The sequence below is a fragment of the Oncorhynchus keta genome, chromosome 14 (assembly GCF_023373465.1).
Source record: "Oncorhynchus keta strain PuntledgeMale-10-30-2019 chromosome 14, Oket_V2, whole genome shotgun sequence".
Taxonomy (NCBI): Eukaryota; Metazoa; Chordata; class Actinopteri; order Salmoniformes; family Salmonidae; genus Oncorhynchus; species Oncorhynchus keta.
The window spans coordinates 14,872,058-14,890,024 of NC_068434.1; the positions used below are offsets into that span (position 1 = coordinate 14,872,058).

Consider the following 17,967-nt stretch of genomic DNA (forward strand, 5'->3'; position numbering starts at 1 on the left):
AAGAAGCAGTGTGACCACCCCCTGTTGAGGTACTAGAGCACATTGCGTTCAACTTAACTGTGAAAGTATAGATTATACAGTATATTATAGATCAATCAGTTATTGAACAAATATGTTGTACCTTGATGTTTTTCTGTTATCTGATATATCCAACATTGCATTTGATATATCAACACAATAGGAAGCCCTACACAGTACATTGTAAAGTAGCAAAGCACAAAATACAGAGTACAAGTAGTCTACTTCAATTCAAACATATATCACACTAGCATGAGTAGAGATACTCAACCTAACACTCACATACAGTAAACTATGGCCGTCCCTTTCGTCCCACAAATAACTTAAATACTTTAAACATTTTCAGTATAGTGGATTTCACGTTCTGTCAGGTAGATCTGAGTGCACTCAACAAACTGCCAGCTTCATTACAGACACCATGCAGGGCCCTGAGGCAGGCTGACTTGTGTCAAGCAAAGGGCTGTCAGACAGTTCTGAGATCTGTTGATGTATTACCAGATGAAAGTATGGCAAGCTCATAAAGCATGTGTAAGGTCTATCCCTATAACTGATTTTGAGTAAATCTGACCTCTATTCAGACCAGACAAAGCAGGAACAACAGAGAAAATGGACAGGCGGAAAGGAGAAGAGAGAGAGTGTTTGGGATTTACAAGGGAGAGACACTGACATATATAGAGAGAGATTGTGGGAGGGAGAGAGAAGGGAGTGTTCGAGGAGGCTGTCTTTGGCAGGAGCCACAGGAAATCCAGGTCCTATAAGAGACGGAGGCCAGGGCCTCATCCATCACACACACTCAAGAGGCCCTACCTACCTACTGTCACCAGACACAGTACAGGAGGCCAGGGCATCAGCCATCACACACACTCAGGAGGACCTACCTTGCCGAGCAACACTGAACCATGGGAAAACAGAAGATGTGGTTGGACAAGCTGGCACGGAACTTCCAGATCCGTAACCTGCTGCTGCGCCAGGCTCTGGCAGAGTGTCTGGGTACCCTCATCCTGGTGGTAAGAGACCCTCTATCTCTCACCACCTTACTCACATTCTCAGTCATAATATGTATAGTCAGGTTATCCTAATTTTCTACATCTATAGTCAGGTTATCCTCACTCATTTTCCACATCTATCGTCAGGTTATCCTCACTCATTTTCCACATCTATAGTCAGGTTATCCTCACTCATTTTCCACATCTATAGTCAGGTTATCCTCACTCATTTTCCACATCTATAGTCAGGTTATCCTCACTCATTTTCCACATCTATAGTTAGGTTATCCTCACTCATTTTCTACATCTATAGTCAGGTTATCCTCACTCATTTTCCACATCTATCGTCAGGTTATCCTCACTCATTTTCCACATCTATAGTCAGGTTATCCTCACTCATTTTCTACATCTATAGTCAGGTTATCCTCACTCATTTTCCACATCTATAGTCAGGTTATCCTCACTCATTTTCTACATCTATAGTCAGGTTATCCTCATTCATTTTCTACATCTATAGTCAGGATATCCTCACTCATTTTCCACATCTATCGTCAGGTTATCTTCACTCATTTTCCACATCTATAGTCAGGATATCCTCACTCATTTTCCACATCCATAGTCAGGTTATCCTCACTCAAGCTTTCCTTGGAAGAGTAGACTGCATGTTTTACGTTCATGATTCTTTGCCACAATAAATATTAGTTTGAGCATATTCATACCTGTATCGCCTTGACATATGACATTGCAGGTTACATTTTCTTGGCTCCTCTTGTCTGTATTAATTCTGAATCAACAAAAACTTGAGTATAGAGTCTATACCATTGTTGTAATGCCAAGATGTGAGAGCGGTGGATACTGGTGGATAAGTTCAGCATGGGTTTACAGGTTGTGCTAGACTTTGCACTTGACTTCAAAGTGACAGGGGTCGGGAATGTGAGACTCATATAGGCAGCTGTAAATCACACTCCTTGAGTCTGTACAAAAATATGCTTGCTCTTGTTGGCAAGAACATGGACACATGATACCAGCATAACGATCCAGGATCCTAAGCTCCCCCAACAACCTCATGCCCTTCTGCTGCCATATTTGAGTTTGGTGTGTGTGTGTGTGTGTGTGTGTGTGTGTGTGTGTGTGTGTGTGTGTGTGTGTGTGTGTGTGTGTGTGTGTGTGTGTGTGTGTGTGTGTGTGTGTGTGTGTGTGTGTGTGTGTGTGCACGGGAATGTTTGTATATGTATGTTTTTGAATCATATCTATAAACACACATTCACACACACACGTGTGTTTGTAAATGTGTGTTTGTAAATGTGTGTTTGTAAATCTCTGTGTACTTGACACATATTGTGTCTGTCATATTTGTTCCTTTGTTCCATTCTTCATCATGGTGACATGGCACAAGACTTGTTGATATCGAACACTGAGAAATTGGGAGTCTATAATTCAGCATACTGTACATTGTGTGTAAGATGTATGTCCCTGAGGAGACTAAGCAGTGCTTGACTTGGACTGAAATATGTGTCGGTACTAATGTTTTGGTGCCGTTACTGTTTATATTCCGATGCAGGAACTCCACAATACTCTGGAGCTAATATTTTACAGGAGGTTCAGGATCTCAAGCAGTAGAACATTTGAGAGCTTCAATTTAGCACAAAACTATGATATTGTAACAATTTGTTTTTAAAAAGAATATTAGGGATGATTGCTTCTTGTTTGCACTTTTGACCGCTGTTGATTGTTTCCCTCTTAGAGTGGCCTCTTCCTAGAAGGACTCATCCCTCCACATCACTCAGCTTTAATAAAACTGACAGATTAAATCTTCCCTCAGTCATTCACATAAAGGAACCCAGACCCTAGGCCATTGGTCACGTTAAATAAAGAAACAAGACAAATTAAACAACCCCTGCTATTTGTACTGTTATCTGGCTCTAGCAGTCAATGACCACTGAGCACCTAGCGGACAGTTTAGCGAGTATACAACCTGCGGGTCTCTAGGCAGTTAACTTTCACTATTTGGCTCAGAGAGTTGATGGAGGGATCATTCAGTCTTACTCACGGTTGCAGGCTCTTTCACACACGTTTTAAACAACGTTTTTCTTCACTGCTTAATGTTAATGTATGTTATGGGAGGAAGTATTGGGAGTGACAGCGACAACACAATGGGTGAAACGTGAACACACCAAATGCTCTCCAGGACACAGGTAGACGTCATCTATTGTGCTAACGTCATCAAGTTGTACTAATGACTAAGTAATATAATGAGTGAACAGGTAGGCGTTCTAATGACTGGTTCTCAGGTAGGGAGGAGGAATAAAGGGCAGGGCAGGGTTGTTTATCTCTACGTGTATATGTGTGTTTTTCAGTGTGTGTGTTTTTCAATGTGTGTGTGTGTTTTTCAGTGTGTGTGTATGTGTGTGTGGTTTTCAGTGTGTGTGGTTTTCAGTGTGTGTGGTTTTCAGTGTGTGTGGTTTTCAGTGTGTGTGGTTTTCAGTGTGTGTGTATGTGTGTGTGGTTTTCAGTGTGTGTGGTTTTCAGTGTGTGTGTGTGTGTGTGTATGTGTGTGTGGTTTTCAGTGTGTGTGGTTTTCAGTGTGTGTGGTTTTCAGTGTGTGTGTGTGTGTGTGTGTGCGCATTAGATTTGGCATGCGCACAGCTTCACCCCTATATATGGAGAACAGATTTCTGCATTCTTTACAATTGTATACCTGACTCCAGTCTACACTGAAGAACTAGGAAAAGAGTGAAACTAAACTGAAGTCGTTAATTAGAAGCCTCTGAATGAATGTGGTGTCTCTGGAGTGAAGGGGACCACATCCATTTCCAAGTGGTCAGTGGGGAGCCGACAGGCACTCTTTGTCTCTGAAGGTCAGCGGGTGACAGTGACTCTATCAGCAGACAGGTCTTTCCTGAGCTTTTACAGGATCACCTGTGTGTGACAGGCGGTTGGACATACAGAACACGTCCTTCAGGCCCCAGCGGTGGTGTGCATGTGCACCGCCCAGGAAACAATACAGTCCTTACATAAACCCAGGAATTGGGGGGAAAAACAGCAATAATTGTTCTCCTTATATTTCAGCTTCATTTCTGAAACAGTCTGTGTGCTCTGCTTTGCTTAAATCAAAGTGGCGGGAGACCACATACTGCCACACAAAACTACGGCTGACCACCCCCCAAATCACTATCTTCAAACAATGTTCATAGGAGTGCATGACCTAATACAGGGAAGTAGTGTATGGGGTCCTCTAATACAGGAAGAAATGTGCAGAATAAAGCTCTATATCGGTCCTCTAATGCAATGTTATGGTCCTCTATGTCAGTCCTCTAATACAGGACGTCAGTAAAGGCTAAAGGCCAGTGTTATGGTCCTCTAATACAGGACTAGTAAAGGCTCAGTGTTATGTTATGTCAGTCCTCTAATACAGGACTTAAATCAAGGCTCAGGAGGACTAGAAAAGGCTCAGTACAGGACTAGTAATGTCAGTCCTCTAATACAGGACTAGTAAAGGCTCAGTGTTAACACCCTCTAAATCACTATCTTAATACAGGACTAGTAAAGGCTCAGTGTTATGGTCCTCTAATACAGGACTAGTGCATGGTCCTCTAATACAGGACTAGTAAAGGCTCCAGAAATGTGTTAGTAAATGTTATGGTCCTCTATGTCAGTCCTCTAATACAGGACTAGTAAAGGCTCAGTGTTATGGTCCTCTATGTCAGTCCTCAGTACAGGACTAGTCCTCTAATACAGGACTAGGCTCAGTGTTATGGTCCTCTAATACAGGACTAGTAAAGGCCCAGTGTTATGGTCCTCTAATAAAGGACTAGTAAAGGCTCATTGTTATGGTCCTCTATACAGGACTAGTAAGTGTTAGTCCTCTAAAGGAATAAACAGTGTTATGGTCCTCTATGTCAGTCCTCTAATACAGGACTAGTAAAGGCTCATTGTTAATGTCAGTCCTCTAATACAGGACTAGTAAAGGCTCAGTGTTATGGTCCTCTATGTCAGTCCTCTAATACAGGACTACAGGACTAGCCCAGTGTTAAAGGTCCTCTAATACAGGACTAGTAAAGGCTCAGTGTTATGGTCCTCTATGTCAGTCCTCTAATACAGGACTAGTAAAGGCTCAGTGTTATGGTCCTCTAATGACTAGTCAGTCCTCTAATACAGGACTAGTAAAGGCTCAGGTTATGGTCCTCTCAGTCCTCTAATACAGGACTAGTAAAGGCTCAGTGTTATGGTCCTCTATGTCAGTCCTCTAATAAAGGACTAGTAAAGGCTCAGTGTTATGGTCCTCTAATACAGGACTAGTAAAGGCTCTCTAGTCCTCTAATAAAGGACTAGTAAAGGCTCAGTCCTCTAATACAGGACTAGTAAAGACTCAGTGTTATGGTCAGTCCTCTAATACAGGACTAGTAAAGGCCCAGTGTTATGGTCCTCTAATACAGGACTAGTAAAGGATGGTCCTCTAATAAAGGACTAGTAAAGGCTCAGTGTTATGGTCCTCTGTCAGTCCTCTAATACAGGACTAGAGGCTAGTGTTAATGGTCCTCTAATACAGTGTTATGGTCCTCTAATACAGGACTAGTAAAGGCTCAGTGTTATGGTCCTCTAATACAGGTCTAGTAAAGGCTCAGTGTAATGGTCCTCTAATACAGGACTAGTAAAGGCCCAGTGTTATGGTCCTCTAATACAGGACTAGTAAAGGCTCAGTGTTATGGTCCTCTAATACAGGACTAGTAAAGGCTCAGTGTTATGGTCCTCTAATAAAGGACGAGTAAAGGCTCAGTGTTATGGTCCTCTATGTCAGTCCTCTAATACAGGACTAGTAAAGGCTCAGTGTTATGGTCCTCTATGTCAGTCCTCTAATACAGGACTAGTAAAGGCTCAGTGTTATGGTCCTCTATGTCAGTCCTCTAATACAGGACTAGTAAAGGCTCAGTGTTATGGTCCTCTATGTCAGTCCTCTAATACAGGACTAGTAAAGGCTCAGTGTTATGGTCCTCTAATACAGGACTAGTAAAGGCTCAGTGTTATGGTCCTCTATGTCAGTCCTCTAATACAGGACTAGTAAAGGCTCAGTGTTATGGTCCTCTAATACAGGACTAGTAAAGGCTCAGTGTTATGGTCCTCTAATACAGGACTAGTAAAGGCTCAATGTTATGGTCCTCTAATACAGGACTAGTAAAGGCTCATTGTTATGGTCCTCTATGTCAGTCCTCTAATACAGGACTAGTAAAGGCTCAGTGTTATGGTCCTCTATGTCAGTCCTCTAATACAGGACTAGTAAAGGCTCAGTGTTATGGTCCTCTAATACAGGACTAGTAAAGGCTCAGTGTTATGGTCCTCTAATACAGGACTAGTAAAGGCTCAGTGTTATGGTCCTCTAATACAGGACTAGTAAAGGCTCAGTGTTATGGTCCTCTATGTCAGTCCTCTAATACAGGACTAGTAAAGGCTCAGTGTTATGGTCCTCTATGTCAGTCCTCTAATACAGGACTAGTAAAGGCTCAGTGTTATGGTCCTCTAATACAGGACTAGTAAAGGCTCAGTGTTATGGTCCGCTAATACAGGACTAGTAAAGGCTCAGTGCACTACATTTGTGATTTTTTTTAAACATTAAAAAAACATTTGTAACTTGAATCTGTTCAAAACAGTTAAGCTGGTAATACAAGTGGAATATAAAAATACTTGCTCAATATGTTTTCCAGTTTCTTGAAATACTTTGCAAATGCAACTTATTTATATGTGAAAACTGAAATGGTCAATTCATTATTTTTCCTCTTTAGCAGACGCTCTGATCCACAGCAACTTACAGTAGTGACCGCATGCATTTTCATACGGGTCGCCTCTTGGGAATCAAACCCACAACCCTATCATTGCAAGCACCATGCTCTACTAACTGAGCCACATCATCACATACCACTTGATGTCTCAATGTACTCAATTACTGTATTGTACATTGTTTTTCTTCATGGTGATGGAAAGTCTACAGGTACAAACCTAGATGACCAGCCTATATACAATACTTGAATGTAAATTTACAGTGGTTTGTAAGGATGGTCAATTAATACTGCACAAAAAGTGGTTGTTTTCCATGTTATTTTATCAAGAAAAACATTTAATTTGATGCAGATGTTTTGTGTCTTTGTCCATGACTTTGCACTTTTGGATGTAATTGTTTAGGACAGGGTTTTGTTCTTTCTGGATTCCAGTAGAATGACAATCGCAGAGAAGGGGACAGGGAAACATCTCTCACAATTCCAACTATTGAATCCTGCTAGATATACTGCTCCTAATTTTACAACTACCTTTTTTTGGCAAGGCTGTGATTCTGTTTTTTTTTTGCCTGCTCTACAGAGGTCTATATTAGTCCCCGAATACCAGTAAAGGCCCAGTGCACTACTTTTGTAAAATAATGTTGTAAAAAAAAAATACTTACTTTTTTTTTTATTACTATATTTTTTTGGGGGGGGGGATTTTTCAGGTTGTGCTGCAGCACCCTCAGCACCCCTACTTCCTGCAGCTATGTAGGAGTGGCTCTGTGATGGAAAGAGTATGGTGACTTCTTCAAACGTCACCTGTCCTTTTGTCCAATAAACATTTTTCATGTATAGTGATGTTTGAAAAGACTGACGCCATCTAAAGCTATCTGAGGTTTCCTGTCTATGTGACTCTACCACCCTCAAACCCTCCCTACCTCCCTACCTCCCTCCCTCCCTACCTCCCAACCTCCCAACCTCCAGTGCTGTTGGCTAAAAGGGATACGTGGGTGACCAGGTCTATCGCTAAACATAATGTTGCTGTATGATGACACAGCATAAACTACATGACATTCTGGTGAGTGATTGCGTAATGCAGTCATGCAATGCCATGGCGTAATGCTGTCATGACTTGCTGTCGCTATCACCAACAAGCCATTTAGACAGCTGTGATTTAGGTTATTCATTCTGTTAAATGCTGTCTTTTTGAGTCATTGCTCACTGTGTCATGAAACTTCAAACAATTCCGAGAATAACCTTTTGGTGTAATTTGATCTGTCTAATTCAGTCGACTCTTTGGCACCATACTGACATGTTATCAGATGCCACTGACATTTGACTACATGTCTAAAGATGGTGTCCCTGAAGTATTTTTCCACTGAGTTGGAAGCATGAGGCCCTCTGGTCTCATCGGGAGTTTAGACTGGGCTCAGTGATGTTGAACCTCTGCTAGACGCTAAGACCTTTATCGAGAACTATGGTTCCTCGCAACTAACCTCAACGTATGTGCCCTGCTGGTCTCAGTGGAATGCATTCACTCCAGGGGGCCTTGCGGCTGGATCCCATTTCAATCTTTAAGGTGTCCAGTTTCACTTACAGCGATTGCACACTGCTTCTGACCTGTGCTGACCTTCAGGGATGACAAATCTAGGATATCCGTTTGAACACTGAACAAAAATATACATTTTTTACTGAGTTACAGTTAAATCAGTCAATTTAAATAAATTCATTAGTCCCTAATCTATGGATTCCACATGACTGGTTAGGGACACAGCCATGGATTGGCCTGGAAGGGGATAGACCCACCCATTTAGGAGCTTGGTCCAACCAGTGGGGAGCCATGCCCAGCCAATCAGAATACGTTTTTCCCCCCTCTCAGACGGATGTAGAGGTCCTTGGCTGGTGTGGTTACACGTGGTCTGCGGATGTGAGGCCGGTTGGATATACTGCCAAATTCTCTAAAATAACTTTGGTGGTGGCTTATTAACATTCAATTATCTTGCAACAGCTCTGTTGGACATTCCTGCTGTCAGCATGCCAATTCCACGCTCCCTCAAAACTTGAGATATCTGTGGCATTGTGTTGTCACAAAACTGCACATTTTAGAGTGGCCTTATATTGTCTCCAGCACAAGGTGCACCTGTGTAATGATCATGCTGTTTAATCAGCTTCTTGATATGCCACACCTGTCAGGTGGATGTATTATCTTGTCAAAGGAGAAATGCTCACTAACAGGGATGTAAACAAATTTGTTCTCCAAATTTGAGAGAAATTATCTTTTTGTGCATGGGATCCTTTATTTCAGAAGAAAATGGGACCAACACTTTGCATGTTGAGTTTATTTTTTGTTCAGTATATATAATTTATAATTACAAAGCCATTTGATGCACAAAGCTTGAGTGACTATTGCAGTGTGTTAACATTGCAAGGTGTATGTTTGGCTGTGCTCTGGAATTACACACCTAGCGATGTTTTTGTTAAACTTTTCGTCTCTCCCCTCTCTTGACAGATGTTTGGTTGTGGTGCGGTGGCTCAGCTGGTGCTTAGTGGAGGATCTCATGGCATGTTCCTCACCGTGAACTTTGCTTTTGGCTTCGCTGCCACCCTAGGGATCCTGGTCTGTGGCCAAGTATCAGGTACGCACATCATATGACTAGGTGTATAGGTTCTCCTTGAACAGATTTGTTCCCATGAGTTGTTCTAAGGCTCAACCTATAATAGTCATGTGTTCTTCTGCCTGATAAATGACTGTGTTGCAGTGTTGGAAAGGTACTTCCTTTTGGAGAGAAGCCGTCCTGCTTTAATGTTAACAATCTCTCAACGTGTGTTATTCCCAGGAGGCCATCTAAACCCGGCGGTGACCTTTGCCCTCTGCCTGCTTGGGAGAGAACGCTGGAGAAAGTTCCCAATGTACTTTGCCTTCCAGACACTGGGCGCTTTCCTGGGCTCCGGGATCATCTTTGGTCTGTACTATGGTGAGTCCTCTGACATGTCCAGGGATGGAACTGATGCATCCATTGGACGAATCAGTGTATAGTGTAACACCTTTTTAAAGTTGATGTTATCTCATGATGTTTGTCTGTGTGTAATCTCCTCACAGACGCTCTGTGGGGCTTTGCTGGAAAGCTCATCGTTACCGGGCCCAACGCCACCGCTGGCATCTTCGCCACCTACCCTGGCGTACATCTCAACCTGCTCAATGGCTTCTTTGACCAGGTTAGCATCTTCCTTCTGCATACAACCCCCAAACTGATTAGGTCTGGGAACAGAACTACTAGTATATTGGAAATTCTCCATGTTAATGGAAGTGTCTCTATCTCAGGTGATTGGCACGGCAGCGTTGGTCGTGTGTATCCTGGCCATCGTAGACCCCTACAACAACCCCATCCCCCAGGGCCTGGAGGCCTTCACGGTGGGCTTCGTGGTGCTGGTCATTGGCCTGTCCATGGGCTTCAACTCCGGCTACGCCGTCAATCCTGCCAGGGACCTGGGGCCTCGTCTCTTCACCTCCCTGGCAGGCTGGGGCACCGAGGTCTTCACGTGAGTCCTCCCACAATCCTGTACACCTTTCTGCATTATTCTAATTGCCTCCTCATCTCTCTGCTTGTCTTCACACCTCTTCTTATGTATCCTAGCACTATACGTCTACCCCTTTGTTGAATGTCCTGGTTCGGGCTTTGTGCATTATTGATATGCAGATGAGACAAAATGGGAGATGGTAATGATGGAACAAACAGCTAAAAGCAGAAGATGCCAAGATTAAGAATATATCTTTCTCCGGTATCTTGTGTAATCCATGTCTTTGCTTCTCTCTCTCTCTCTCTCTCTCTCTCTCTCTCTCTCTCTCTCTCTGGTCCTCACAGTGCCGGTAAGTGCTGGTTCCTGGTGCCCATCTTTGCCCCGTTTATAGGCTCCACCTTCGGGGTGATAGTCTATCAACTGATGGTGGGCTACCATCAAGAGGGAGAGGCTCGCGACAAGAAGAGGAGGGAGGATGAGGAGAAAGAGGAAGTCAGAGTCAGACTCACTAATATCACCAAAAAGGATGTCCTAAAGGAAGAGATGGTATGAGTCTCTTAACCTACCACTCTCCAGCAGCCTTCACTCCCCACCACTACCACCACTACTACTACCACCACCAACACCACTAATACCACCACCACCACCACTACTACCACCATCACCACAACCACCACCACTACTACCATCACCACCACCACCAACACCAACACTACTACCATCACCACCACCACCACTACTACTACTACTACCACCACCCCCACCACCACTACCTACCACCATCACCACCACCCCCCACCACCATCACCACCATCACCACCACCACCACCACCACCACCACCACCACCACTACTACCATCACCACCACTACTACTACCGCCATCACCACCACTACTACCACCATCACCACTACCAACACTACTACCACCATCACCACCACCACCACTACCAACCCCACCACTACAAGCATCCAGTACCCCTAAAGCGAGTCCCAGTGGGGGGTACGGTCTCCTGGAGGGCCGGTGGGTCCCTCACCATCCTTGACTCTGACAGCTGTGTGTCTGTAAGGAGACAAATACAGCACACACATGCACAATGGACCGCAGTCTTTTCCATAGCATTAGCATCGCTCCAGTATATTTAGCTCTAGGCTTCCTTTGTCTTACATTGCAGCTTAATTGTGTCCTTAAGTAAAAAGGGTGAATGTCATGACTCAAACAGAATTATATTAATTCTAAACGTTTAGAAGCAATGGAAGTTTATATCCTAATATCTTTAGAGCTACTGTTTGAAATGTTTTCTATGTTTTATACTGATTGTATGTGTCTCAGAGGAGGCTGGTGGGAGGAGCTATAGGAGGATGGCCTATTGTAATGGCTGGAATGGAATTAATGGAACGATATCCAACACATCAAACATATGAAAACTACATGTAGTTGACTCCCTTCCATTAATTCCATTCCAGCCATTACAATGAGCCCGTTTGTCTATCGCTCCTCCCACCAGCCTCCTCTGATGTGCCACGACCAGAGTACTGGAATTTTTAAAATGTCAATGTCAACATTCCTCTCACAAGGAAAGGCCTGCTTTTTCTTGTTACGGAAATTGAACGAATACCTTGAAACAGTGAACGTAGGTTGACTTGAACCAGATGTTTTCCTGGTCAGAGGAAAGAGAACACCTCTCTATGGGATAGGTAGTGTGATAATGACTTTTGATTAATGCTTGTTATGTCATTACATGTAATACAGACTGTATACTGTCTATCTGTTGGCAAGGTAACAAGACTACAAGCAGAAAACAATCCGTTCTGTATATCTTATTGTTCAGAGAGTGAACAACTAGCTAGCTATGAAGTGTTCAAGCAGTATACTTTGATTGTTTCATGGCAACACAGCCTTCTGACCTCTCATTGGAGTGATGAAAACCACTGTTCTTCTTTGCTTAATCAGCTCTTAGGTTTCTCACCATATGAACACATTTGAGATTCATTGATTTGATTCATTTTCATTGGGTTTGATTGCCAACACTTTGTGCTTGTAAATATATGCAGTATTTAAACCTGTCAATAAAACCACTGCCATATGTGCCTTGTGTCAGTAACACGTTGCTAGGGTTCTAATCCCTGTGCCCTATAAGGCCTTTGGTATATTGTTAGTTGGGTCAGGAGTATTTTTTTGTACTATCATTATAATAAAGTTATGTTATGGTTTAAATGTGGTTCATGATATGAGGTTTCATGTCTTGTCCTGTTCTCTTCTCCTTCTCCACACACGCATGCACACACGCATGCACACACGCATGCACACACTCATGCACACACTCATGCACACACTCATGCACACCCACCCTTGTACTTAAAAAAATGGCCACACCCTCCCCCCTCATTCAATTAACTCAACAACAAAAATTAACAACCACAAATACATTACATTACATCATTTACATTACATTTAAGTCATTTAGCAGACGCTCTTATCCAGAGCGACTTACAAATAACTATAACTGTAGCGATACTGTGTTTATAAATGTGGATATCAATTTTGCCCCAGCATGGTTTTGTGGTAGAATCCATGCCAAGCAGGGCTAAAGGCCAGAAGGTTGTGGGTTCACAGACCACCATGGACGAGCTCACTCTCCCTGCCTGTTTCAGTACACTACGTAGTAATTTGCATATGCCCTGCCCATTTCCCTCCCCCATATCCCAATTAGTGCCACCCATGAGTGAGAAACCTAGGCTCCCAAAACACACAAATAATCAATACTCACATGGACTGTCATGGCTAATGACCACCACGGAGAGGATGGCTGTTCTAGGGTGGAAGTTTGTCATTGGGTTAGCTGAAACTTGGAAATTGATGATTCAAGAGGAACAACAAAACCTCGCGCCCCTTTAAAAATATTAAGGTATTTTTTCCTGAGTTTTAATCATCAAATCAATAATCATCAAAACATCAAATCCAATCACATTTTTTTTATCAAATGTTATTGGTCACATACACACATTTAGCAGATGTTTTTGCGGGTGTAGTGAAATGCTTGTCCCCCTAGCTCCAACAGTGCAGTAATATTTAACAATTCACGCTATTATTGGTTCATCACTTTTATCAATTTTTTAAATGTTCTTTTTTTACTGTTTTTTTATCCATAACATTTTAAGTGGATCCAACAAGTTTCATGCCTTTCATGTTATTATTGTGTTATTTCATGTCATAACTTTTATCCACTTTTAAACAGCTGCTTTTACTCCCACTGGTATTTGATTTGTATCCCCTTATGGAGAAGCACAGGGTCTGCCAGCTTTAAAGAACTCTATACTGAAAATGCATACACAAAAATAGGTGCTTAAACCTAAAAGGGTTCTTTGGCTGTCCTCATAGGAGAACCCTTTGAAGTAACCTTTTTGGTTCCAAGTAGAACCCTTTTAATTCCAGGTAGAACCCTTTTGGTTTCCATGTAGAACCCTTTCCAAAGAGAGGGTTCTACCTGGAACCATAAAGGCTTCTACCAATAACCAAAAAGGGTTCTCCTATGAGGACAGCCCAAGTACCCTTTCGGAACACTTATAAGAGTGTACGTACCTGGAGTGAACTCTTAATACATGCATACCAACCCAGAGTGGATTCTCAATCATATTCATTTAAAACACGCATACCGACCCAGAGGGGATTCTAAATCATATTCATTTAAAACACGCATACCGACCCAGAGTGGATTCTAAATCATATTCATTTAAAACATGCATACCGACCCAGAGTGGATTCTCAATCATATTAATTTAATACATGCATACCTACCTGCAGTGACTTATTAGAAAAATATATACGTATATATATATATATTAAAACATGCATACTTAGTCAGAAAAGCCTTAAACAGGAAAACCTACTTACCCGAATTCTGACCTGAGTTCTGAACCGAGGTGTACCCGCTGTGTTGCTGCTCGGGAGAAGACCTGTGTGTAAATCCTGTTGAACAGTGGAAACACAAACACAATCAAGATCAACAACATCCACAACCAACTACTCACAATCACAGAGCACCACACCCTCCCAGCATCCTGAAGAGCATCTCCTATTTATTCTATTTATTTTTTGGTATTTTACCCTCTTTTTCTCCCCATTTTCAGTCTTGTCTCATTACTGCAACTCCCCAACGGGCTCGGGAGGCAATGGTTGAGTCATGTGTCCTCCGAAACATGACCCGCCAAATGGCGTTTCTTAACACCCGCCTGCTTAATCCGGACGCCAGCCGGACCAATATGTGTTGGAGGAAACACCGTTCACCTGACGACTGAGGTCAGCCTGCAGGCGCCCGGCCCGCCACAAGGAATCTCTAGAGCGCGTTGAGCCAAATAAAGCACCCCCGGCCAAACCCTCCACTAACCCGGACGACGCTGGGCCAATTGTGCACCTCTGTATGGGACTCACAGCCAGATGTGATACAGCCCACGATTGAACCCGGATCTATAGTGATGCTTCTAGCAGTGCCTTAGAACAGCATTGCCTTAGACCACAGCAGTGCCTTAGACCACAGCAGTGCCTTAGACCACAGCATTGCCTTAGACCACAGCAGTGCCTTAGACCACAGCATTGCCTTAGACCGCAGCAGTGCCTTAGACCACAGCAGTGCCTTAGACCACAGCATTGCCTTAGACCACAGCAGTGCCTTAGACCACAGCATTGCCTTAGACCGCAGCAGTGCCTTAGACCGCAGCAGTGCCTTAGACCGCAGCAGTGCCTTAGACCACAGCATTGCCTTAGACCACAGCAGTGCCTTAGACCACAGCAGTGCCTTAGACCGCAGCAGTGCCTTAGACCACAGCAGTGCCTTAGACCACAGCAGTGCCTTAGACCACAGCAGTGCCTTAGACCGCAGCAGTGCCTTAGACCACAGCAGTGCCTTAGACCGCAGCAGTGCCTTAGACCGCAGCAGTGCCTTAGACCGCAGCAGTGCCTTAGACCACAGCAGTGCCTTAGACCGCTGCAGCAGTGCCTTAGACCGCAGCAGTGCCTTAGACCGCAGCAGTGCCTTAGACCGCAGCATTGCCTTAGACAGCAGCAGTGCCTTAGACAGCAGCATTGCCTTAGACCACAGCAGTGCCTTAGACCGCAGCAGTGCCTTAGACCGCAGCAGTGCCTTAGACCACAGCAGCAGTGCCTTAGACCGCAGCATTGCCTTAGACAGCAGCAGTGCCTTAGACCGCAGCAGTGCCTTAGACCGCAGCAGTGCCTTAGACCGCAGCAGTGCCTTAGACAGCAGCAGTGCCTTAGACCGCAGCAGTGCCTTAGACCACAGCAGTGCCTTAGACCACAGCAGTGCCTTAGACCGCTGCAGCAGTGCCTTAGACCGCAGCAGCAGTGCCTTAGACCGCAGCATTGCCTTAGACAGCAGCAGTGCCTTAGACCGCAGCAGTGCCTTAGACCGCAGCAGTGCCTTAGACCGCAGCAGTGCCTTAGACCGCAGCAGTGCCTTAGACCACAGCAGTGCCTTAGACCACAGCAGTGCCTTAGACCACAGCAGTGCCTTAGACTGCAGCAGTGCCTTAGACCGCAGCATTGCCTTAGACAGCAGCAGTGCCTTAGACCGCAGCATTGCCTTAGACAGCAGCAGTGCCTTAGACCGCAGCAGTGCCTTAGACCGCAGCATTGCCTTAGACAGCAGCATTGCCTTAGACAGCAGCAGTGCCTTAGACCGCAGCATTGCCTTAGACAGCAGCATTGCCTTAGACAGCAGCAGTGCCTTAGACCGCAGCATTGCCTTAGACAGCAGCAGTGCCTTAGACCGCAGCATTGCCTTAGACAGCAGCAGTGCCTTAGACCGCAGCAGTGCCTTAGACCGCAGCAGTGCCTTAGACCGCAGCAGTGCCTTAGACCACAGCAGCAGCGCCTTAGACCGCAGCAGCAGCGCCTTAGACCGCAGCATTGCCTTAGACAGCAGTGCCTTAGACCGCAGCAGTGCCTTAGACCGCAGCAGTGCCTTAGACCACAGCAGCAGCGCCTTCTAATAAAGATATTAAATCCCTCCCCCAACCCAAACCGTTACCCTAAACCGGGTCTGTATCCTATTCCTAACCCTACCCCCTAAACCTTACCCTAAACCGGGTTTGTATCCTATTCCTAACCCTACCCCCTAAACCTTACCCTAAACCGGGTCTGTATCCTATTCCTAACCCTACCCCCTAAACCTTACCCTAAACCGGGTTTGTATCCCCTACTGAACCCCTCCCTCCTTTTTCACATGTTTTCTTCTTTATTTTTCTTCTTTACATTCAATTATCCAATAAAGTTGGATTAAAATCAAGTTGAAGAAGACAAAAAGAGAACTCCAACAAGAGGGGTAGAAAAGGTCTGGAAGCCCTGAGCTATCCCTACAAGCCCAAGTCTCCTTACCTATTTAAAGGTAGGGCCAGCTTCAGGCATAAGTTACATAAGCAGTAGCTTAAGGCTACCAATCTCAAACACTATAGTAAATACTACAGTAATGTCTGCCAAAACACTACAGTAAATACCACAGTTTACTAATGTCTGCCAAAATACCACAATCCACAAAAACACACACGAAAAAACACTACATTAATTACTATACTAATTACTTATGCCTAACCCTGACCTTAAATGAAGACAAAAAAGCTAAAAAATATATTTAAAAATCTTCCAATTTTCACTTTGTGGCTGTAGAATCTGACTTTGTGGGTCTAGAAGTTAGTGGAAACCACTCACCAGGGTATCAATGTTTTCATTTGCAATTAACGTTTACCACATTATAATGACTTCATAGTATTGATCAAATGAAGCCTAGTTTGTTCTAAAGTAACTTTAATACACTGAAACTGTACTTGTATATTCGTATGAGAGGGGTAGATAAACGTTCATGTTTGATATGCTAATGTTACTAGCCAGCATAGCTATCTAGCTGTATTATTGTCTTGCAAGCTCAATGTGTGTAGGAACAAGAAAATAAACCTCTTACTTGTTTGCACAGGCTTGTGAATTGTTGCATTATTCTAGAGTGTAATATGGCTTGGCATTATTCAAGAGTGTAGCTCGCTAATATATTTTAGAGGAAAAGTTGCTTGCATTGTTGATTAGTTTGCAAGCTTACTGGCTACTGTGATAGTGATATTTACGGTAAATTTGGAGCTGCAGATCAAGAATGTCACTTTGCCAGCCACAACGAAAAGGAAGACAAGGATATAATGTCAATTGAAAAGTTTATGTACACATTATGTCAATTGAAATATTGCTGCGCTGCATTTCCTTAAATAATGTTAATCAATGAGAATAGCCTCCTCGATTGGTAGACCATATTGATCTGTGACATACTTAGCGTGCGTAAAAGCATAGTTCATAAGGGAAGTACTAAAACACCTTGATTGAGGAAGCGCATGCAAGCAGAGTGAGGAAATGTGTCTTGGATGGAAGGCATTACACTATATATACAAAAGTATGTGGACACCCATTCAAATGAGTGGATTCAGCTAGTTCAGCCACATCTGTTGCTGAAAGTTGTATAAAATAGAGCACACAGATCAGCTGTGAATTTGTAGGCCACACAATCTCACAGAACGGGAGTGCTGAAGCTCGTAGCGCATAGAAATCGTATGTCCTTGTTTGCAACACTAAATACTGTGTTCCAAACTGCTTCTGGACGCAACGTCAGCACAAGAATTGTTCAACGGGAGCTTCAGCAAT

The 17,967-nt window shown here is 43.7% G+C and overlaps 1 protein-coding gene across 1 annotated transcript; it reads left to right on the forward strand.

Moving 5' to 3' along the window:
- The first annotated feature begins 789 nt into the window (after positions 1 to 789).
- Positions 790 to 11,013, forward strand: aqp3a (aquaporin 3a). Its single transcript, XM_035784891.2, has 6 exons — positions 790 to 1,025; positions 9,264 to 9,390; positions 9,592 to 9,729; positions 9,855 to 9,970; positions 10,077 to 10,294; positions 10,618 to 11,013. Exons 1-6 carry the CDS (start codon positions 918 to 920, stop codon positions 10,823 to 10,825), a joined length of 915 nt encoding a protein of 304 aa, XP_035640784.1. The 5' UTR covers positions 790 to 917; the 3' UTR covers positions 10,826 to 11,013.
- Positions 11,014 to 17,967: the final 6,954 nt, after the last annotated feature.

Bases quoted from the DNA above. Each gene is read 5' to 3' on its own strand.
- aqp3a (XM_035784891.2), top strand. From the start codon at position 918: ATGGGAAAACAGAAGATGTGGTTGGACAAGCTGGCACGGAACTTCCAG. The intron at 1,026-9,263 runs GTAAGAGACCCT...CTCTCTTGACAG, and splicing joins TGGGTACCCTCATCCTGGTG to ATGTTTGGTTGTGGTGCGGT. The intron at 9,971-10,076 runs GTTAGCATCTTC...TCTCTATCTCAG, and splicing joins TCAATGGCTTCTTTGACCAG to GTGATTGGCACGGCAGCGTT.